Source organism: Neovison vison, chromosome 6 (genome assembly GCF_020171115.1).
Source record: "Neovison vison isolate M4711 chromosome 6, ASM_NN_V1, whole genome shotgun sequence".
Taxonomy (NCBI): Eukaryota; Metazoa; Chordata; class Mammalia; order Carnivora; family Mustelidae; genus Neogale; species Neogale vison.
The window spans coordinates 223,832,732-223,854,376 of NC_058096.1; the positions used below are offsets into that span (position 1 = coordinate 223,832,732).

Sequence of the window (21,645 nt, forward strand, 5' to 3'; positions counted from 1 at the left end):
GATTCTAAAAGAGCCGAGATGAAATCGGGGTTCGCCAATCCCCCCACCCCCGGCGTGGAGCAGGGAGCCGGACGCCTTGACCAGCCCTGGGGTCCCGGCTTCCCCTGTGTGCCTGCTGCGGCCTGGTCTCTTCCCTCCCCCTCCCAGCTGCCCCGAGAGGGGGATGGGGGGTGGGAGGGGGCTCGTTCCCATTTCTCCACAGTGGGGGTGACTGAGGTTCCTGGAGGACAATGAAGAACAGCCGCCTGTGGAGGCTCATCCCAGCCCCTGGCCCCCAAGACCCCCGAGACCCGGCTTTGACGGGCCCCACACATTCCTCGAAGACACCCCTCCCCGGCCCACGCCAGACGCGACCCCACACTGTGCCCCTCCTGCCCCCCAGTCAGGGTCAGTGGCCCCAAGCACACAGGCACACCCTTGAGGTTTATGCTCGTTTTATTATAAAAAAATACAGAATCCAAAGTTGATCGTATCGGAAGGGGAAGCCCCCGCCGCCGGCTCCCGGCGGAGCCGCGCACAGAAGCCGGGTGGCGCCCCGGGGCCGCGCGGTGTAGGTACATAGGATATATAGAAAACACAGGTCAGGAAAGCCGGGTAGAAATAGGAAATCCGTATAAATGCCGTTTGCTTCCTGAAAGGGTCCGGAGTCTCTTTCTGAGTGTGGCCCCCGCATTCTGCGTTGTCCTGTTTTCTCTTATAAACGTAGTTCCTAGCGCCGGGGGAGGGGCTCCGAGGACCGAGCTTACTGGGAAGGCGGCTTCTACTCTAAAAGGCCCCCCCACCCCTGGCCAAACAGAAGTGCCCCCTCCCAGGAAGGGGTAAGAGAAGAAGAAACTCTCCAGGCCGTCCTCGGGAACACAGCAGAAATAAGTCACAGTATGGTTGCGGGGTCTATTTACAGAAAGGTCCTGTCTTCTCGGCCTGGGGGCGAGCTCGGTGAGGCTGCGGGGGGAGGGGCCCAAGCGGTTCTAAGCCTCGGAGGCTGTGACTCTGAAGAGGCCCCCAGCGGCACAGCCCAGATTTCCACTCCGGGCAGGGGTCACCAGGAGCGAGGGTGGGGCAGGGGACGGGGTCTGAGGCGGGTCTGGTTCCTGGACCAGGACCTGCCGGCGGTCGCCACTCACCCCTACGGTCTCAGACCGGCCTGTTCCAGGGCTCCGGGGCGGTCCAGGGTGGGCTCCAGCCCAGACCCGACAGATGGAGTGACCAGACCAGGGGTCTCCAGACCTGTGCCCCAGGGGACTAGGGACCACCCCAACCCCCGTCCACTGTTTCCTTCCCAAAGTCACCGGCAACAGCAAGGAATAAATTAAATTAAAAACTCAAGTGTTTCGGATTCCACCATAAAAGAAAAGCACTGCTGCGAGGTTCTTGGCTTCTCCGGGACTCCAGAAGGGCCCGCCCGTCCAGGCGCCGGCCAGCGACCGGGCCTCTCAGGCCTCGGGGTCTTAGCCACACACCCCCCGGCGCTGGTCGTGGGGCGGCGGGCAGCCCCCAGCCTGGCAGGGGCAGCACCAGTCGTGGGAGAATCGGAGTCTGTCTCTGGTCTCTAGGCCGGGCCGTCCAGGCGGGCCGGGACTAGGAGCCCAGGAGGGTCCACAGCACGGGCACGGCGCCAAGGACGAGCCGGCAGCTCCCCAAGCCGCTGCAGGAGTTGTTGCTGGTGAAGATGGGCTCAGGGGCCTCGTACAGGGTCTCGTCTGGAGGGACACGGAGGCAGATCGGTCATCAGGAGGCCCCGCCCCCCGCCCCCTCCCTAACCAGCTGCACCCCCACACCAGGGCTGATCAGCCTCAGCTGCGCCCGCCCCCCCACCCCGGCTGGGGCGCTTCGGACCGTCTTCACTGGGCAAAGCACAGCAAACAACAGGTGCCAGACCATGCGTGTCCGGCACCTGGGGGACGTCACGAGGGACTGGAGACCCCTCCTCTGTGGATGGGGTTCTGATGGTTCAAGAGTCCAGGACATGGGCCCTTCAGGCAACTCCGCTGATGCTCACTCTTGGGGGAACAGGGCTCTTGGCCTCAGCACAGGGCCAGGTCCTGACCTGTACTCCTGAGGGTCGGAAACGCTGTCCTCATTTACAGATGGGGAAACTGAGGCTTGGGCAGGGGCTGGCGCAGCCATCGCTGAGCTCACAGGACTCCCAGGGCTGTGCTCCGAGCCCTCTGGCCCTGCTGACCACAGAGCGGGTTCTGTGGGTTCAGGACACAAGGGTGGGGGACTGAACCGTGCACGGTGCCCTGAGGACTTACTAGTCGGCCGGACATAAACCTTCAGCCTCAGGCAGGGCCGGTCCACAGCATTGGGAGGCGTGGCAGCTGGAAGAGAGGGAGACGGGGAGCAGGGGACCTCCTGGGGCCACGTCTCATTTCCCACACTGGCAGCTCAACGCCCCCCCCCAAGGCTGTGGGAGGCAACCCCCGGAAAACTCCTGACCATACATCAAAGCCCAAGACACGACGCCCTCTATTTCCCAGAAGTCCTCCTGTGTACTCCCCCTGCCCTTCCCTTTACTGAACCCGGACCCCAGAGAATGGAGGTGTCTGTCTGGTTCCATCTCACCCCACGGCAGCACAGGGAAAGGTTCAAAGGTGACGAACAAAGATGCGTTTGTTTTGAACGGGTCAGCAAAAAAAAAATCAGTATAACCAAATGATTGATCTGGGATCAGATACCTGTTCTCTGGCGCCTGTGGGCAAGTCACCCCCTATCTGGGCCTCATCTGTCACACAGTACGTGCTTTGGAAATGATGGCCTCCATCTGGGAGCCAACAGAAGCCGGTAACCCCTGGGACAGAGGCTGCACTCCCACCTCCCCCCGAGAGGGACCCACACTGCTGAAGGTCACGCGGAGGCAGACGCATGGTCGGGCCTCGTGCCTAACGTCCCATTTTTGCTCCCTGCTTCTTGGCCCACACGAGAGTACTCCGCGGGGGATGGGGATAGTACCTGGCCTCAGCAGAGTCACCACGGAGGGGGGCTTGGGGCCCAGGACAGGGAGGGGGAAGGAGGCCCAAAGGCCAGTGAGGGCCAGTGGGATTCACACATGGGAAGTCTGTTCACGCACACGGACAGCCAGGCCCGCCGCCTGTCCCCCTGGTGGCTGCCTCCTCCGCCCTCCCCCCTAGAAGCCCCTTGTGCTGGGAGATGAAGATAAAAAGGCACGTAATAAAAATAACATTCGTCATAGAGATAGAACGAATAATTACAATAATTATCTTTATGAAACTCCCGTCCTGGAAAGAAAAATGTAATTTTTCTTATATTATGAGGACTTAATTTAAACACCTTTTTCCCCCTTCCTCCACCCGCTTTTTCCGTGAATTAAAAGGAAAAAATCCAAACAGAGCAGAAAGGAAGAATGAGGCTTGTACAGTTTAATTTGACGCAGCGGGAACCAGGGCGGCGAGGGGCGGCCTCTCCCCACAGCCTGGGGGCAGAGCCCCGCTCCTCTTCTGGCTCCCCAGAGGCCCCAAGATGCTGAGCAATGGGGACCCCCATGATACCTTGGTGCTTCAGTGCCTGCCCAGAGGCCTCAGCTGGGTGACAAGGTGGGCACCCAGAGGCTCTCGTGTTGGTGGGGTGTGACGCCCAGACCCCAAGATCCTGGCTAAGGTCCGTGGAGAAGAGCACAGCACAAACTGGACCCAAACCCGGGCTCAGCTCTGCTGTGTTTCCCCCTCCCCAGACCCCACCACCTGGACTTTATGGGGAAGCACACAGAGGCCCCCTGGAAACCGCCCCCCGCCATGGGCAGCAGAGCCAGGGGCAGCCCACCCTCTGCCCCACTGTGGGGCTGTGCGCGCCTGAGGGTCCCAAGCCTTGAAAAGCAGCTTCCAAGGTCCTTGGGGAATCTTGGCCAGGTGGGCCAGATGGGAGACTGGGGGGGGGGGCACCTGGGAAATACCTGCCCAAGCCAGGTGGTGGGGCAGAACACAGGCTCTGTCCTCTCACTGGCTTTGACCATGCTTCCCTGCCCCACCAGATTCCCTGTGCCCGTGTCCCTCACTGCAATGGCAGGGAGCACCCCTGGTCTCGGTATTGGACCAGCCCATGGTGGCCTGGTCCAGAGACTGAGGTCCCAGAAGGGAAGCTGTGGGTTTGGACTCTCAAGGCCTCTCTGAGCCTCAGTTTCCCCATCTGCAAAATGGGGACCCTTGACAGGCCTCTGGGGCTTGCTGGAAGGATACCATTCAAGAGCTTGAGCCCGCGGAGACAAAGGCCAGGGTGGGAGGAGGGGCCCAAGAGGACAGTCCCCCCAGACCCCATCTCCCTGGGTCGGGCCTCTGCCTCCAGCACCCGCGCACAAGCTGCACGCCCTCCCCGCTCCCCCCCGCACTGAGTCAGCACCCCGCCCCCACCCCTGCGCACTCACAGATGTAGCGACCCCCCCCCCGCACTGATCCGCACTGACCGGCCCACCCCCGTACCCCCGCCCCCGCCCCGCCCCACCCCCCCCGCACTGATCCGCACTGACCGGCCCACCCCCGTACCCCCGCCCCTCCCCCGCCGGCCGCCCCGCCCCACCCCCGCACTGATCCGCACTGACCCGGCCCCCATCTCACGTACCCCCGCCCCGCCCCCGCCGGCCGCCCCGCCCCGCCCCGCCCCGCCGGCGGCCCCGCCCCGCCCCGCCCCGCACTCACAGATGTAGTAGTACTCGTGGCCCGGCCGGAACTCGAAGCCCAGCGAGAAGGGCGTGAAGAGCTGGAACTTCTCGGAGAACTTGAGCGGCCCCCCGGGCGCCGCGGGCCGGTTGCACTCCCAGCGCTTGAAGCCGCGCTGCCGGTGGTCGCAGGACGCGTGGCCCTCGCCGTTGACCATGTACAGCACGTAGTGCTCCATGCGCTCGGCCGGCGGCAGCGGCGCCCCGTAGTGCGGGCAGTAGATGTCCAGGTAGTCGTTGATGCTCACCTCCACCGTGTAGCCGCCGCCGTCGTCCGCCGCGCCCGCGTGGAACCTGCGGCCCCGCGGTCCGCGCGGCGGGGCCGGTCGGGGGAGGGGGGGGCCGGAGGGGGGCCGGGTCAGTGCGGGGGGGCCGGGGGCGCGGGGAGAAGTTCCGGGGCTCGAGGCCACGTGCCCACCCCCCACCCCCAGGCCACCGCGGGCGCCCTGCGGTCCGGGCTCGCCCTGGCCTCCCGCCCACCTGCTTGGGGGGTTGGGGCGGTCGCCGGGCCTGCTGGGTGACCGCAGGCCGCGGAGCAGCGGAGCAGTGCGGCGCCGCTGGGACCCCCCTCTCCCGCCCCCCCCCCGGACATCTGGGCCGGTCTGTGGCAAGCTGGGCTGGTGCAAGCTGTTTCCCCCCGTCATGAAATCCGTCTCCAGAAAGACGCTGCTGCCTGACCCCACGCCCCCTCCTCCAGGAAGCTCCCCACACTGCCCCCGACAAGCAGCCCCTTTAGCTTTCCTTCTGCAGATCTGGCTGCCAAGAAGGTACCGGGTGGGGGCGCCTGGGGGCTCAGTGGGTGAAGCCTCTGCCTTCCACTCAGGTCATGATCTCGGGGTCCTGGGATGGAGTCCTACATGGGGGCTCAGCGGGGAGCCTGCTTCCCCCCCTCTCTGCCTGCCTCTCTGCCTACTTGTGATCTCTGTCTGTCCAATAAATAAATAAAATCTTAAAAAAAAGAAGAAGGTGGTACAGGGTGGTGTGCGGACACAAGCTGGGTGTTCTGGGCCCCCGGGGGCTAGTTCTGACCCCTCTCCTAGCCTCAGTGCCCCGTGAAGGACGCCCCCTCCCAGCTCAGATGTGCTCTGGGTTGGACCCCCCAGCCCCAACTCCTTCAGTCCCTTGTGACCCTAGCAAGTCCAAGATCCTCCCTCCAGAGCCCCTAGAATTTGGCCACTGTCCCCTCCAACCTCTTGGTCGTAGCAGCGGCTGCCCCCACCCGACACCTCTGCCCCTCAGCCCTACTTCCCAGCCTTTGCCCTGGAGCTCCCCCTGTCATGCAGCCTGCACCCCTTCCTTGGGGAGCCTCCCCCCACCCCAGCCGGTCAGCTGAGAGGAACAGGAAGCCCCCCCACACCGTCACTGCCTCAGGCTAGAGGGCCAGGAGCCCTTAGATCTCCCTGCTGTGGTCCCCTGGGTCCCTGTCATGTGAGGTGGGACAAGGGGGCCTCCGGAGAGGAGATTAGCACATAAAAGGCCCAAGCTGGGGAGGGTTGGGATGCAGGCTCCAGGCTCCCCGGCTGCCCCTTCTCCCTCTCCGCACAGGCTCGGACGCTGAGCCCCAGTGAGGTCCACGGCAGGGATGGCCTGGTGGCTTGGACTCCAGCTCTGCCGTCCCGGCCGCCCCAGTGCGGGGGACGGGGGAGCAGCGGTGTGGCCCCCATGCCGGGCATGCTGATGAGCACAGCGGGCCCCTGGGGGGGTGGCTGGATTCTCAGGGCACCCTGCGGTCCCTGCGACTGCACCGGGTCGGGGAGAGGGCTCCTACGGCTCCAGCGGTGGGAGTGAGGTGAGCCAGAGACCTCGTTCGCCTGTGCCTCGGTTTCCCAGTCTGCACAAGCGTCTCACGGTGATTTCCAGTCTGTGGCTGAGACGGAGGCTCCAAGAATTCCTGGTCAGAGCGTCGGAGGGAGCAGGTTTGTCACCAACCCCTTCCATGCCCTTGGGGATGTCCAGCAATGGGGAGTTCAGCTCCCCCCACTACAGAGGTGGGCTGGCGTTTACAGACTCAGGGCATAGAGCCCGGAGACTCGGGAAGTGGGGTCTGGTGGGGGCGGCAGAGTTCTGATCAGGCACAAGCCAGCACCCAGCTCGGCCTTGTGGTTCCTTCGCAAAGCCTCAGTTTCTAACTCTGTGCAGTGGGCACGGTCTTTGAGGCTGATGGGGGGATCCCAGGCATGTCCACTGTGGACCCTGCACAGAGGTGGAGCCGCCCTGGGTCAGGGTCAGGCCGCGGCAGGGTGGGCCCGGGGCAGGGCCAGGCAGGACTGCCCTCAGCCGGTCAAGCACGGCTGTCTCCGCCTGGGTCTGTTCTCCAGTTGCTGGGGCACGACCAATGCAGAAGCCCCCGCAGGCTTTTTCAGACCTCACTGTCACTCCTTCCCAGCCCACCGGAAGCCCCACGGATCCGCCCGTCAATGAGGGCCGTGAGCCTGGTGGGCCCGTGCCCAGCCCCGCAGGGGAGGTGCAGAGTACAGAAACCACAGTTGGGGGGGGGCTGCCCGGCAGGGCGTGTAGGGCCGAGCTGCCGTCCTGGGCCTCAGTTTCCCCTCTCCTCCCCGGCATCAGGCAGGGATTGCACACTCAGCCTGAAGAGGACAGCGTAGCTATCCGGGGGGCCCTTCCCAGGAGGGAGGGCGGCCCAAGCCTCAGCAGCTCTCCCCACTCCGCCCCTGCCCGTGCTTTTTCCCACAATGTCTGCCTTCCTCCCCTGCACTGGACCAACGTCCTTGCCCTCTCCCATTTCGTCGTCCAAAAAACGTCCGAAGCGGAGGCTGCTTGCCTGGTTCGGAGTCTGGATGCGTGGGCCCCACCAGGCAGGCCGGGACCGTGGCCTCCCAAAATCCAGGGCTCGCTCTTCCGAATGTAAATCAGACCCTGTGGTCCACTGGCTCACAGCTCCGCGTCGCTCAGAATAAACCCGGACAAACAGCCCTCCCAGGTCATAAGGTCCAGAAGCCCCAGCGTTCCCACCCTGGTTGCCCTGTGATTGCTCCCAGCTCACTCCCTTCTAGCCACACCCACCTTCCGGCTGGCCCTGTCCTGACCCCAGGGCCTTTGCACACGCTGTCCCCACTGCCTGCGCCTTCCACCTCATCACATATCCCATTTCAACGTCATCACACTTTTTACCATCATGCACCCTGCCCTCCTGGGCCATGGGGGTCAGCCTCCCCCTCCACCCCTCCCCGCCGTGCCGCACAGGCTGTGTACACAGCATCTTGACACATGTTCGCTGACCAAACGAAGGCCCGAGACTCAAGGTTTTTGAGGGGCTAGAGTCGTAGGAAGCAGACCCAGTGGGGTGAGGACCCCAGGCAGGGGGGTCCCAGAACCACCCCCACCCAGCCTCTGGCTGCCTAAGTGGACCATTTATTTCCATACCCACCCCCCCGGCTCTAAAATAGCGATGGCCTTGCTGCGTTGGCATTCTGGGTTCCAAGTTGGCGGGCAAACCAGGGGCGGGCGCCTGGCCCCTGCTCAGGGTGGCGCCTGGGCGGGGGAGGGGCCCAACCCCAAAACCAAGCCGGTGCGAGCAAGACAAAGCTTTCATTTTCTCCATTAGTGCAGAAGCTTGATGGGCAAGTGCTCCACGGGAACAGCCGATGGAGACCGCAGTTCTCACTAAGGGGTTAATGACTGCCGCGGGATGGGTTCCCAGACAGAGGGCTCCTGAGGCTTTCAGATCTACACCAACCCCGCCCTACACCACCCCCGCCCCTGCGGCACCTCCACCTGCTCCTGCTCAGTCTGCGGGCTCCACCAGCGCTGTGCACTCCTCCAGGCAGCCCTCCCAGCCCCTGGTGGGCCCAACCCTGCCCCCCCACCTGCCAACCATGGGCCTGCAGCTAATTAGTTTCAATCGGGCCATTGTCAAGTCATTAGACACTAATAGCAAAGCAACTAATTAGGAATCTCACCCAAAATGGGAGCGGGGGCAGGGAGGGCTGCACCATCTCCCCAGACCAGAAACTGAGGCAGGGGTGCGGTGGGCAGGACAGCAAGGCCCTGTGCACCCCTGCTGCACGCGGGACTGTCTCCCTGGTCTGAGCCCAGTCGCAGCTGCCAGCGAAGGGGCCGACAGACGCCTGTCCGGTGTCCTGAGTGGGCAGCAGGGCCGAGGCCCAGGCTGGAACAGGGCCAGCCCCTCTCCCGACTCCCCGCGGGGGGCCCCCAAGACCTCCGCACCCACCCCTAGCTTTCCGAGGGCAGAAGGACATCTCCCCCGTCTGAGACCTGGCCGCCTTCCTCCTAGCGCTGGGGCGCTGAGTGGGGCCTCCGAGAGACTGGGGCCCCGAGGGGACGCAGGGTCCGCCCACGAAAGGCTGAGTCTGGCCTCCCGTGTGCCGGGACAACCCAAAGGGAGAGGTAGAACAATGAGGCAGGGTAGGCACAAGACGTGGGGGCGGGGAGCCACACGGCCAGTCCCGCCTCCGGGCCTGGGTCTCAAGCAGGCCGCAGCCCCGGGGGGGAAGCCGGTCTCGGACACCCCCTGCCCCCCAGGGTGCTCCAGACATGCCTGCCTCTAGGAAGGGGGTCATCGGACGGGGCCACGGATGAGTCCCTCCCTCCCGGCACATGACAGAGTGGGCAGGTCACAAGGGGAGCAGGGCTACAGCGGGGGGGCGGGCAGCTGAGGGGACAACCAGGCTCACGTGGTGGACGGAGCCCCTCGAAGCCACGGTCCCCAGGTCCAGCTGGAAGACCGAAGCACAGCGGCTGAGCCCTCAGCCCTGCGGGACAAGCGTGCAGGCCTGGGGCGAGACCCCGGCCAGGGCTGGCCCCCCAGAGTTCCAAGTCTGGCCAAGGTTGAGACCCCGGCCGCGTCTGTGCTGAGACGCACCCGGCTTTCCGCTGTGGGGGGGCAGGAAGGTGGCTCTGCCCTTCCCCTGGCACGGCGGCCGGCATCGAGGGGCAGGGGACCCGGCCAAGCCTTGCTTTGGATCCAGCTCCAGAAGAGAAAATCCCCCCAAAGTCACACCACGGGGCAAGGCTGGCTGTGTCCCCGCTGCCTGAGGAGGGGAAAGGGGCGTGGGGGGTGTCACGGGGAAAACACGGGTCCAGCTTAGGGGTTGTGGGACGGGCCCCGAGCCTTGGCCTCCCAGACTGCCGTTAGTGCACCTGCTGCCCGGAGACCCAGCCCCGGCCGTGGTCCTGAGGACCCCGCAGGGACGTCCGCTGGGGGGCCCGGGTCGGCGCCCCAGGCAGACGGAGGCTCCAGGCTGTTGCACAAACAGTGTATCCCGGGGCCTCGGCCACGGGTCTCGTTCTTCATCTGCACGCGGGAGCTGCCCATGGCGGTCCACCGTGGGGGGGGGCGGAGGCGGGGGACACAGAGGACCCTTCGCCCGACCCCCGGCAGGTGGGGGTGTCGCAGTGCGGGCCGCCTCACCGAGGACCCCGCCGCCGACCTCTCCGCAGACCCCATCGCCGACCCCTTCACAGACCCCCTGGCGGACGCCGTCCCGCTTTCCTGCTCCTCACCCGCTCTCCGGGCCCCAGTCGCTGTCACTGCGAACGCGGGGCGAGCCCAGAGGAGCTACCTGGGTTTCCCTCTGAGCCCCCGGGGTCACGGCCTCGGCCAGCCCAGCCCCTGGCCCCGCTCCACAGAGGAGAGGGGAGGCTCCCAGCAGCCCCGCCTGCCTCCGGCTCCCTGGGGTTCCCCACGGCACCCCCAGCCCTACGGGGCCCCGCTCGCCAAGCCCTGAACCTGAACGCCAGGCACGCTGACCTCTCTCGAACAAAACAGAAAACCCTCCACGGCCAACCACAGCATCCGCCGGTGGAAGCCGCTCCCCTCTGGAGGCCCGGGCGAGGCTGTGGGGCCGAGGGCCCAGGGACGCCCGGCACCTGCACCCCGGAGAAGACGCTTCTCCAGTTGCCACGCTCCTGTCCGCAGCCCCCCCACGCAGAAGCACCCCGACCCCACTCAGAGGCACATGCGGCCCTCAGTGTGCCCGACCTGCTTGGGGAGGTCGCAGCTCCCAGCCCCGCGGCCGCTGGGGAGGCCGGTCTCCGTCAGGTGGGGCCTCTTGGGGGCGGGGGGTTCCCTGCAGGACGCCAGCCCTGGGCTTCCACGGCCCCTCGCAGCACAGGCAGCCTGCGGCCCCCCAGGACTGACGCACACCCACCCTGGGGAGGACACGGCCAGCTCCTGCGGGACAGAGGGGCCGCCGCGGGGACAGCAAGCCGTGCCGCCTCGGTGTGGACGGTCAGACCCCTCCACGGAGGCTCCGGGACGGCCAGGCCAGGCCGCGCACACAGATACACGTGTGCAGGCATGTGCGCCACACCCAGCCACACCAGACACATGTGTGCGCCCCCCACGGCCCCGAGAGAGACCCACGTGCCCCCAGAGACCACATACATCCCACACGCAGACACGCGTGCAAACACGCCAGAGCCGGGCGCCGTGCACACGGACCACATGCGGCACCCTGCCGCACACGCGGACCTGCCCCTCCTGGGCCCCTGGGACCCCGGCGTGTCCTGGACGAAAACCCGCACCCAGACACGCAGCCCGAGGCCGGGAGGCGCACGGAAGCTCCCCGGCGTGGCACACCAGCCCACGGGAGGGCGCCTGGCCCAGGACCCCCGGCCCCGACCCCCAGCGGCCAGCCCAGGGGCGACCAGGAGGGGTCGGGCCGGCCGGACAGACGGCTGGACAGCCAACCCAGGGGGGTGCCGGGGTCTGGTGACCGGCTGCACCGCAGGGCCCCACCCTGCCACGGCCGAGCCACGGGGTGCGGGGGGCCGTCCGCCGCCGCGGGAGCGCAGGGAACGCGCCGCGCATGGCAGGAGAAGGTCGTTTGGGACGCGGAGCCCCGTCCCTGTACCTGGTGCGGGTGTGAGGCCCAGCCAGGCGAGGGTGGCCGGCCTCCCCACAGCACTGCCCGTGCCTGGCTGCGCCCACTCCCCTCTGAGCACACCCGTCCCTCCGGCTCCTCCACTGACCGCCCGACCCCCACTCCAGTATGCCCAGCCCTCATTCTGACCCCCTTCCTTGCCCGCCTTTTGTGCGTGCCCCTCTCCCTCTCAGGCACGGCCCCCCACCCTGGCCTTGCGTTTCCCCACCTCCACCTGCCACCGCTGCCTGCAGCCCAGCCAGGCCTGTGTCTCGCGTCCCTCCCGGCGGGGCCGCCTCCCACTGCAGGCTCGCTAACCCTGTATCTCTGCTCTGGGCCGTGTCCCTGGGACCTGTGCCTTCGGGAAATCTCCATTCTGGGCGCCGTCGGACCCGAGGCCCAACACCACCCCTCCTCCTGTGTCCGACACACACCTTGTCACTGGCCACGGGTTCCAGGCCAGCCACCCCCGGACGGCAGGCCTCCTCCTGGGGGGTCCTAGACCATCGAGGCCTTTGGTCAGCCGGTCGGAGTGGGGGCTGTCGGGTTCGCCACAGACGGTGTCCGAGCGGCCGGGCAGAGCCAGGCTCCAGGGTGGCCTCCATCCCCCCGCTGGGATCCTGCCCACAGCACCCCGTGGCAGGTGGGGCAGCCCCAAACACTCCCTCCCGTCCCCATCTGAGGCTCCTCATGGGTTTGGTGTTTGGTGTTTGCTAGAACAAAGGACAGGCTATGCCTGGGACGGAGATTCCAAAGCTGAAACCGAAAACTTAGGCCGGGGAAGCCCTGCCTGCTGGGGTCCCCCCCTGCCCACTGGGCTCCCCCGCTCAGCCAAAGGGAAGAGCCTTAATCAAACCCACATGTAACTGGCAGGGCCGGCGGCTCAGGGAACCCGCTCCGTGGTGGCCTGGCTGTCCCTCTGCAGCCCGGGGTCTCTGCCCTCCGCCCCAGGGCCCAACCCCACAGCTGGACAACTGAGGGGGTGTCTGGGTGCGCTCCCTGCCCCCCACAGCAGGACACTGGCTCCCCTTGTCCCAGGGTCTGCCTCAAAGACAGCCCTTTATGCAACTTTCTGCCCGAGGATGGAGAACGCCAGGGGACAGGACCGGGATGGCAGGGACAGTGGGCTCTGGAGAGTGTCTGCCGGCACTCGAAGCAAAGGCAAAGTGACCAGTGGCCCAGGGACAGGAAGCGGGGAGGCTGGCCTCCCCGGCTCCTATGCGCAGCCCCGCCAGCCATGGGAACACAGTGTAGCCAGAAGTGCTGGGGCTGACCCCAAAGCCGTAGGAGCTCCAAGCCCATCTCCCATGGGACCCCCAGTGCACTCCAGCCTCCGAGAGCCAGAGATGGCCCAGAGGCTTCAGCTGATGTCCAGGACATGGTCAGTCACCAGCAAACTTTTCCAACCCTGACTGCAAGGGACTCCTGCTGCCCCCCAAATTGCACTTAGCACTAGACACCGAGGGGGATGTGCAGGACACCTCAGCCAGCCACAGCAGGTTGGACACGAGGTCACCTGGGTCCCCACCGCAGCTCGGCTCCCCTCACCGTGACCTTGAGCCAGCCACTGAGCCACTCTGGGCCTCGGTTTCCCCACCAGCACCAGGCGGACGGGAGAGGATGCTGGGGGCTCCGACTCCCAGACTGCGGCCGGAACCCCATCAGCCTCAGCCTCCCCATCTCTACAAAGCTGGGACCAGGGACCCCCTGGAGTGAAGGCAGTTAGGAGCTGGCGGGGAGGAATACATTAACTTCCCCAAATTCACGTTGGGACCCACAGCAGGACGCACCCACGGGCCCCTCGCCCTGGGGGCCACGGTGCCCCATGTGGCACAGTTTAGGGACAAGGTTCCCCCGGGATCTCCTCCAACTATGACGCCGGCAGGGGCCCCCGAGAGGCCGCAGGATGGGGGACCCCCGAGTCCCGGGAACGGGCTGAGCAGCTCCTGAGGGTGCCGCAGCGGGGGGTGGGGGGTGTCCCCCAACTCCGGGGCCAGCGGCGCTCGGGGTGTGCAGGGCGTCCGGTGGGGCGCGCGGGGCTGGTGGGGATGCACGCGGAGCGGGAGTCCCCCGGACTCCGGGGCGCCGGAACTCCCCGGGGGCTGGCGCGCGGGACCCGGCGCCCCCACTGCCGAGGCGCAGCGCGCGGGGGGCCGCCCCGAGTCGGGGCGGGGAGGCCCGGCCGGGGCGGCGGGAGGGTCGGGCGGCGGCGGGGAGGGGGGGCCCGGGGCGCCGGCGCCGCCTCCCCGCGCGCGGCCGCGCTCACCTGGGGTTGCTGCGGTTCCAGTAGACGGCGTAGCGGTCCGAGTTGGCGCGGGCGGCGTCCTCGGCGCGCGCGAAGGGCGGCGGCGGCGGCAGCGGGAGCAGCAGCAGCAGCAGCGGCAGCAGCGGGCGCTGCGCGGGCGCCATGGCCCCGGTCCGGCCGCCCCGCGCCCGCCTGGCCGCCGCCTGCCAGCCGTCTCCGCCTCCTCCGCCGCCGCCGAGCGGGCGGGCGCGGGGCGGGCGGGAGGAGGGCGCGCCGGCGCTTGGAGATCCGCGGCCGCCCTCGCCGGGGCGCGCGCGACCTCGGGCGCCGAGAAGGCAGGCGGCGGCGGGCGAGGCGCCGGGGTCGCCCCGGGCGCCGGCCCCGGCCGCGCGGACTCTCGCAGCGCGGGCCGCCGCCGCCGCCGCAGCCGCTGGGGAGGGGCCGGGGCTCCGGCCTTTGTCCCGCCCGAGCGCCGGGAGGGCCGCGGGCGCCCCCTCCTGCCGCGCCCCGGCCACGCGGGGGGCTGAGCGCGGGGGTGGGGGGTGCGGGGTGCGGGGGCTCCTGCCTCCAGCGCGCCCGCCAGCCTGGCCGAACCGGGCCGGGCCGGTGGGGCTGCGGGCATCACCCCCGCCCCCGCCCCAGCCCCGCCGGGGTCCTTCCTCGGAGAGGCCGGACTCGGACTCGGAGTGGGCCCGCCTCGTGCCACCCCCGCTCCCCATGATCATTCTCACTAGGACCTGGCCCAGGGTCCCCGAGTTCCTGTCAGTCGGGCCACCAAGGCAGTCTGCAGAGCCTGGCCCCCGGCGAGGGGCAGGAGGCCCAGGGAGGATTCACCCATCTCCCCTCGGTCATTAAACGCAGACCCCATAAACTCCCTGCTCCCCCGAAGTCCAAAGTCCTGGACCACCAAAGCTACTGCCCTGGAGTAGCCAAAGCTACTGCCTCCCTGGGGGACCCCAGGACCACCCCTCATCCTCTCTTGGCCAATGTTTCCTCTTCTGGGAAATGGAACCCAAGTCCCTGCTCCAGCTCCTAAGGGTGCCGGGCAAAAAATAGGGCCGGACACAGGTAGTCTAACCATGCGGCTTGGGGTGGGCGCCAAGCAGCCCCATGTGGGAACCAGGCCAGCAGCAGATTAAGGCGACACACAGGCGAAATCTGTCGGGGGAGGAAGGCAGGGAAGGGGACTTGGGCAGAGGGTACAGCATAAGCAAAGGCCCAGAGTGCCTGGCCTGTTCAGGGGACTCAGAGTCATCGCTCCTGGGCAGCGGACTGCAGGTGAGGAACTGGGGGCCTGTCCATCCACTGCTGTCCTTGGTTACGCCACCGCCCTTCTGTCTGTCGAGGTGCTCTGTTCCCAGGTGCTGGCTGGAAACCGTCATGGCGTCCAGCCGGGTCCCACCGCTCTGGGTTTGTTCCCCGGGCCCAGGCCCGGTGAAGTACAGGGTCCAGGAACCAAGAGCGCTTGAGCTGGAAGTTCCCACGTGAGGGGTTACCACAAGTCCGGAGACTGGCAGAGCAAGCGTCCCCTTGGCCAGGTGGACGGACCCATCCCGGCCATGTACCTCTGGTGCGTCGCTGCTGCACCCCACGTGCGTCCCAGCCCGCGCCCCGGCTGCGGCCTCTCTCCGAGTCTTTCCCTCCCTCTGGCCTTCGGGTTCCCCTCATCCATCAAGGCCTGTCCGTCCCTGCCCCTGACCCCCGGCATGTTCTTGGTCCTCTGCCCTCTGGGGAACTCAGCCGGTCTGTTCTGGGCGTTCTGGCTTCTGGGTTTGTCCTCTTACCTGACTACGGGCACCCAAGTCCCAGGGGTGGCCCCGTGGCTCCAGAGAGCAGGGTGGGAACCTGTCCACAGCCAGTGGCCAGGGCAGGCCCAGCAGGCCCAGAGAAGCCAGAACTGGCTCGCGGTCACCTGGCAGGGCCTTCAAAGACAGCCTCTGGACACCGCGGACTGCGGGCCGGGGGCTGCAGCAGCACAGGCCGGCCTCACCCAGGCTGACGGGTCTGGCTCTCCGGAGAGCACAGGGGGGGTCGCTCCCAGTGGGGAGCTCTCCCCAGGCACAGGTATGGCAGTAGGGCCATAAGCCCCGGGGCCGGGGGGCGGGGCGCGGCATGCCCGGCCCAGTCCAGTGTCCTGCCTGACAAAGAGGGGTCTTCTGGAAGCTCCCTCTGTCCTCCGACTTGATGAGACCTCACAGTTGGGGCTGGGGTCTCTTCCATCAGACCCAGCAGGACTTGGACCCGCAGGGGTGAGGGGAGCTGGGCAGGGCACACCAGGCAGAGGGCACTGCCTGACAGAGGCCCCGCGACAGTGGGTCTGCTCATTTGCATGCAGGGGCCACCAAGGCAAGAACCGCCCGAGCCGCTGTCTGAGCGGATTTGAGCTGAAGCTCTGTTTTTCTTCTGTTCTTGTCTCTCTCTCAAGGTCAGAGCCAGAGCAGGGACAGGAACAAAGGCGTGCGTCCCCCATTCAGCCTCTCTGCGCCCCCGCAGGCAGCTCCTGGAGGAGGGTCCCTGCGGAGGGGAGGGCAGGGCACTCTAGGCCCGGCCCCAGGCAGCGTGGGGGCAGGGGCACAGTGGCTGCTGGGGATTCCTGTCCTGCTGGGGGCCCCTGTGGGCACCTGGGGACCCTGACCCCAGGGCCAGCAGCCGTGTCAGTGTCCAGGTGCCACCGGCCGGGGCAGGAGGGGACGTCAGCTGGGGCCAGGGATCATCCTGGGGTAAGCTTCTTCTGGAGTGAAGAGTCAGAGATCAGGTTCTCTCTGGGGACAGGGATCAGTTTTGGGTTCAAGGCTCAGGCAAGGTCAAAGGTCACTCAGGGTTTGCTGTCAGCCCCAGGCCCAGATCTGGATCTGGGGTCTCTGATGGGGTACGTCCCTGTCCACCTGGTCTTAGAGGTCTGCCCCAGACTTGGGGAGGGTCTTGTCCAGGCCAGGCCCAGACTGCACCCCTGACCCCCACCCCAGTACCCGTCCCCTGCTGCCCACAGGGTGAGTCCCCATGGCTTGGAATCAGCACCCAGTGCCCTTACACCTTCGAAATCTGCAGCGGCAGGGAGAAAGCTAAGGGCTTCCGGGGAAGTTTCTCGGTAAAGAATAGATCAGACCCAAGCTGCCTCCGCCTTGGCTCTAACGGTCTTCAGCGGCCCCGGCTTGGCCAGAGGGAGACCCCTACCAGAGCCAGCAGAGGAGGCCCCTCAGCTCTGGGAAGACACCTGGCCTTGACCCCCGCCAGGGGCCATCAGCCCGGTTCAGCCTGGCTGTGAGACGTCCCTTCGGGAGCGACCAGATGGGGCACTGAGGCTGGGGGCAGGTCCTGTCCTCTGTGAGAGCCCGAGACCCAAACCCGGCCCTTGGCTGTGCCCAGCATGTGTGCCGCTGGTGACAGTGGTGGGTGGTGGGGAACTGAGTGAGGTGTCGGGAGGGGCCTCCAGGGCTCTGGGCAATGGGTCTGTTCACCCCCCCCCCCCGGCGCAGGGACACTGGTGTGTGTATCCACACGCCTGCGCGTGCGTGCCAGAGGTGGAGGGGTGTTCAGAGATCCCCCTCCTGCTCGTCCGCGTGCACACATGGGCCCTGGAGCCGGCAGGCCCTGGGCAGGGACTTTCATCTCCAGCTGACCGGCCCCTCTCCTGGCTTCTAGCCGCTGAGAACTTCCTGCTAATAGTGCATTAACCTTGGCGGGGGCCGCCAATCACTCGGCGCCCACAAGGGGGTGTGGGTGCGCAGGGACACGGCAGCTGATAGGCGTAAGGGCGGGGAAGCTGGCGGGGGCACCCCACCCTGCCCAACTGGGATGGGCACGAGGCGGCCGGGCCTGGGGGGCACATGCAGTGTGTTCCCAGCTCCGGGTGGCAGAGCGGAGGGTCTCTCCTGACCTCATTAGAGTAATTAATGTGCCTTTTGAAGCTTGAAAAACCGCTCCGAGCTGTGGGAAAGGGGCGCAGATCACAGGATGGGAGAGCTGGGGACGGCCTCTGCGTGCCTGTTAAAAATGTGTCCCAGCGGGTCTGATACACGGGGACGGGTGGAAAAGAAGAGCGAGGGGAAGAGACGACGCAGATGGAGAGATACAGACAGGCAGGCGGAGAGTCACAGAGAAAGCCGCACCGGCACAAAATCACAGAGACAGAGACCCGTGGTGGGAACAGATGGAGAAAGAGCCAGGGCCAGAGGAGCAGGGGCTGGGACATCTCCGGGCTGCTCAGGGACACTGGCTATGCTGGACTTTCCCACGGGACCCTCCGTGCAAGACCTTCCCAAAAAAGAGGATGTGAGGAGCAGTCAGGGAGGACTTCCTGGAGGCAGCAGCTGGCCACCAGAGAAGAAAGGGGAAATGTGAGCCCACTTGGGGTGGGGAGGAGGCCAACTGGGATGCCGAGGGAAGCAGACTAGGGACCATCGCAGGAGACGCCGGCTGAAAGGGGGGGGACCAGCTGGCTGTGGTGGAGATGGCTTTTCTGCATGCTGGCAGCAGGCAGGGGTCCGGACTTCACATGGTGGGGCTGGTCAGCCGGCCCGGGACGTGGCCAGGCCCACGGGGCTGGCAGGTCCCAAGCAGGCAGCAGGCTCTGCTCAGGCCCCGGGGATGGGGGACAAGGTGGGGCTCAGGACAAGGCGTGAGAAACGGAGGCCCCAGCAGGCCCTATTTCCCATCTGCACCACAGGCAGTCAGGGAAGACAGGCCGCACCCCCCCAGCCCCCACCCCCGGCACCCAGGCCTGCAGGGAAGAGGTTGCACGGCACAAGGCTGCCACCTGGTGGCAGCGCCTCACAAAGACACAGCTGGGTGGCCACTGGCCAGCCCCTCTCCTCTGACTCTTGGGCATAAACCTAGAGGGTCGGGGGTGTCCGGCCAGAACCGGAATCTGCCCAGAAACCGCAGCTCACAGGGAGAATGAGGCCCACAGAGAAACCCACCAACCTCCTCGCAGGGGACGCTTCCACACGGCCGCTGGGGAAGGGTGCGGCGGGCACGGGGGTCCAAGGCTGCAGAACCTCCAGCCCCCGCACTCCCGCCCCAGGGCTCCTTGGGAAACACCCCCAAACGAGCTGGAGGTGCGAGCGGGGCCGGGCGGGGTACTGGAGAATGGGACTCCGGCTTCAGCCAGCAGAGAGGAGGGAGCCCTTGAACAAGGGCTTTGACCTGAACAGAGTTCTCTCTGGGCCCAGAGACAACGTCCCTGAAGAACCTTGTCCAGGCAGGTGAGGCAGGTCTCCCCCAGCTCACCGTCTACCCTGGGGGACTCACTGGACCCCTCACTGTCACTGTCCGGACAGCTGCGGACAGGTCCACAGAAGCCCGCCTCGGTCACAGACGGGCCCCGGCCACCTGCGCGTTGTCACACAGGGGTGGGCCCTGCACAGAGCAGAGCAGCAGCACGTCCACAACGGCCTTTATTGTCCCCAGCCCCGCGGGAAGACGCCCCCAGACAGGTCCCCCCTGCCGCCCCACCCACCCACCCAGAGTTCGCTGGGGCCGCCCCATCCCCACGGAGCAGGGGGCCAGCACCAGTCACAGTCCTGCCGTTCTCCGGGGCCTCTGATTTCCACCCAGCGTCCGACACGGTCCTGTCTGGGCGAAGGGCCGAGGCGGCTTCGGGCTGAGGTGCGAGCGAGGCAGGACCCGTGCGGGCTCTTGGGAGTCCGTGTCAAAGCCGGCAGGAGGGTCAGAGGGGTGCACCAGATACTGGGAGCAGGGTCCATCGCTGGTCCTCTCCCCGGGGCTTCTGAAACGCCGCCTCCCTGACCGGAGCGTCTGGAGAGGAGGAGCAGACCGTGAGACCCCGCCGTGCCTGGGGTCCATCCTGCAAGGGATGAGCAGAGCCCGCACCTGTCCGGCCCCTCCACTCTGGTCCACCAAGGTCCACCACAATGAGCTGTTGGGCCCTACCAGATGGCCCAGCTCAGGAGGGAGGGGGCCCCCCAGCCACAGAGGATCTCAGACCACACCCACGCCTCCCCTCTGGGCCTGAAAAACCTGAAGGGTCTCCTGGTCTCTTGGCCTCCATGCCTGCACCTCCCACCCCAGCACACTGGGGCTGGGGCTAGGCAGGCCCTCACTCCTGCTTCAGACCGGTTGCGGCCTCTGTGCCCAGTGGGCCCTGATACTCCTCCGGGGCCTGTGGCCGGACGGAGGCCATCCCTGAGCCAGCCCCTCCGCAGTTGCCCACGGTTTCTTCTCCGCCCGGACACTGGGGCCTTCGGGGTCGAGCACAGCCAGCGCCACTGGGGCAAGCACCGCAGCCCGGTGCAGCCTTGGAGAGCTGACTGCGGAGGCCCGGCAGGGGAGCCCTGCTCCGGGGCCACACAGCGCGCAGCCGCAAGGCCAGCCCTGCGATCACAGCGAGGCCTCAGCGGCCCTCAGCCCCCGACCCTCCGACCTGGGCCGCCCCGCTGCCCCGCGACAGGAGCCCCTGGCGCTCGAGGGGAGGCCCGCGCTACCATCTCAGATTCCGCGTCTCAAAAACGACCTCCTCGTCGCTGTCCAGCGATGCCGTCTCCGCGGGGTCGTCGCTGCTGGCCAGCAGGCCATACCTCCGTCTCTGCGGCTTCTTCAACCTGCAAGCAGGCCCAGGCAAGCTCGGGGGCCACGCGCGGGCGCGTCCAGGGCTGGGGTGCTGACACCCCGTCCGGCTTCGCGCCCGCCCCGCGGCCAGACCCCTCCAAGCCGCGCCACGGAGCTGCCTAGTCTGCGCCCTCCCCTCCCGCTCCGCCCGCCACAGGGACTCTCCGTGGCTCCGACGGTCCTCACGGAGGCCCGGATCGGGGAGAGGCCCCGCTCCCGGCCCTCTCGCCACGCGCAGGAAGGGGACACGGCTCCGCGAACGCGGCCCGACCGCCGGGGCCGCGGTCACCGGAGCCCGGGAAGAGCCTGTCCGGGGGGTCTGGGCACGCTCGGCGCCGCGGGCAAACGCCCCCCGTAGGACCCCGCCGGGCTACAGGGCCCGCCGCCCAGCGCGGGGGCGACGCACCGAGGTCCACCACGGACGCGCACCCAGCGGCGCCGCCGGACTGGCAACCGCAAAGGGGCGGGGCCCAGGCCGCCCCCGCCCCGCCCATCCCGCCCCGCCCACGTGACGAGCGCGCGCCGCCAGTCCGCGCCGAGGGGCGGGGCTAGGCGCAGACACGTGAGGCGCCAGGCGCACGACGACTGGCCGCGGCCGGGCGGCGGGGGCGGTGCGCGGCGCACGCACCTGAACGCCCGGATGAGGAAGTAGAGCGCGGCCAGGCCGCTGAGGCCGGTGAGCACGTAGAAGGAACGCAGCAGCGCCGAGCCCGGCGAGCCCGGCGGCCGCGAGTACGTGCTGTTGTGCGGCGAGCCCGGCTGGCTCCCGTTCGTCACGGCGGGCGTTGGCGACGGCGTGGCCTGCGCGGGGCGCGGCGACGGGGGCGCGGCCTCCTCGGCTCCGCACAGCAGCGCCCGCGGCAGCAGCACCAGCAGCACCAGCAGCAGGAGCGGCCGCAGCGGCACGCGCGGCCCCATGGCCCGGCGGAAGCGGTGGCTGCGCCCCGCCTCCGCGAGCAGTTGTCACTCAGTGGCGCGGGGGCGGCGTCAGCCAATGGGCCTTGGGGGCGGGGCCTAACGCCCGCAGAGACCGCCCCCACCGCGCGGCTCCCCGGGTACTCTCGGGCGGGGCCCGCAGGGCGCTGCGCTCGGCCTGCTGCGCGCGCACCTCGGGCTCCCAGGCCCCCAGCCGGCCCGCGCCTCCTCCCTGGGGAAGCGCTCCCCGCACACACGGTGGGACCCAAGCCCACGGCCCGCAACACCGCGTGGGGCAGTGCTCTCCAGGCGCTCGGTCCCGGGACCTGCGGCTGCTCTCTCCCCGGGCAGAGGGTGGGGATCCAGCTGGTGGGGGCACCTCGCTCTCAAGGGCCGCAGGCTAC

The 21,645-nt window shown here is 67.6% G+C and overlaps 2 protein-coding genes across 3 annotated transcripts; both read right to left on the bottom strand.

Moving 5' to 3' along the window:
- Positions 1 to 417: 417 nt before the first annotated feature.
- Positions 418 to 13,923, bottom strand: EFNA2 (ephrin A2). The gene is made up of 4 exons (XM_044254723.1): positions 13,781 to 13,923; positions 4,650 to 4,963; positions 2,256 to 2,321; positions 418 to 1,700 (listed from the first exon to the last, which is right to left on the bottom strand). The coding sequence occupies exons 1-4, from the start codon at positions 13,921 to 13,923 to the stop codon at positions 1,579 to 1,581; spliced, it is 645 nt and encodes a 214-aa protein (XP_044110658.1). The 3' UTR covers positions 418 to 1,578.
- A 5,221-nt stretch (positions 13,924 to 19,144) lies between these two features.
- On the bottom strand, positions 19,145 to 21,244 carry FAM174C (family with sequence similarity 174 member C). Of its 2 annotated transcripts, none has more exons than XM_044254731.1 (3): positions 20,955 to 21,244; positions 20,203 to 20,319; positions 19,145 to 19,516 (listed from the first exon to the last, which is right to left on the bottom strand). In XM_044254731.1, coding segments are annotated over exons 1-3 (408 nt in total). In that variant the 3' UTR covers positions 19,145 to 19,515. The 2 variants fall into 2 exon arrangements, with proteins under 2 accessions (XP_044110666.1, XP_044110665.1); XM_044254730.1 differs by lacking the exon at positions 20,955 to 21,244 and adding an exon at positions 20,513 to 20,947.
- Positions 21,245 to 21,645: the final 401 nt, after the last annotated feature.

Excerpts from the sequence above, each read along its gene's own strand:
- EFNA2 (XM_044254723.1), bottom strand. The coding sequence starts at position 13,923 with ATGGCGCCCGCGCAGCGCCCGCTGCTGCCGCTGCTGCTGCTGCTGCTC. Across the intron at positions 4,964-13,780 it reads TGGAACCGCAGCAACCCCAG|GTTCCACGCGGGCGCGGCGG; the intron begins GTGAGCGCGGCC and ends GCGGGGCCGCAG. Across the intron at positions 2,322-4,649 it reads CCACGAGTACTACTACATCT|CTGCCACGCCTCCCAATGCT; the intron begins GTGAGTGCGGGG and ends CCTCTCTTCCAG.
- FAM174C (XM_044254730.1), bottom strand. The coding sequence starts at position 20,820 with ATGGGCGGGGCGGGGGCGGCCTGGGCCCCGCCCCTTTGCGGTTGCCAG. Across the intron at positions 20,320-20,512 it reads TCTCCCCGATCCGGGCCTCC|GTTGAAGAAGCCGCAGAGAC; the intron begins GTGAGGACCGTC and ends GCCTGCTTGCAG.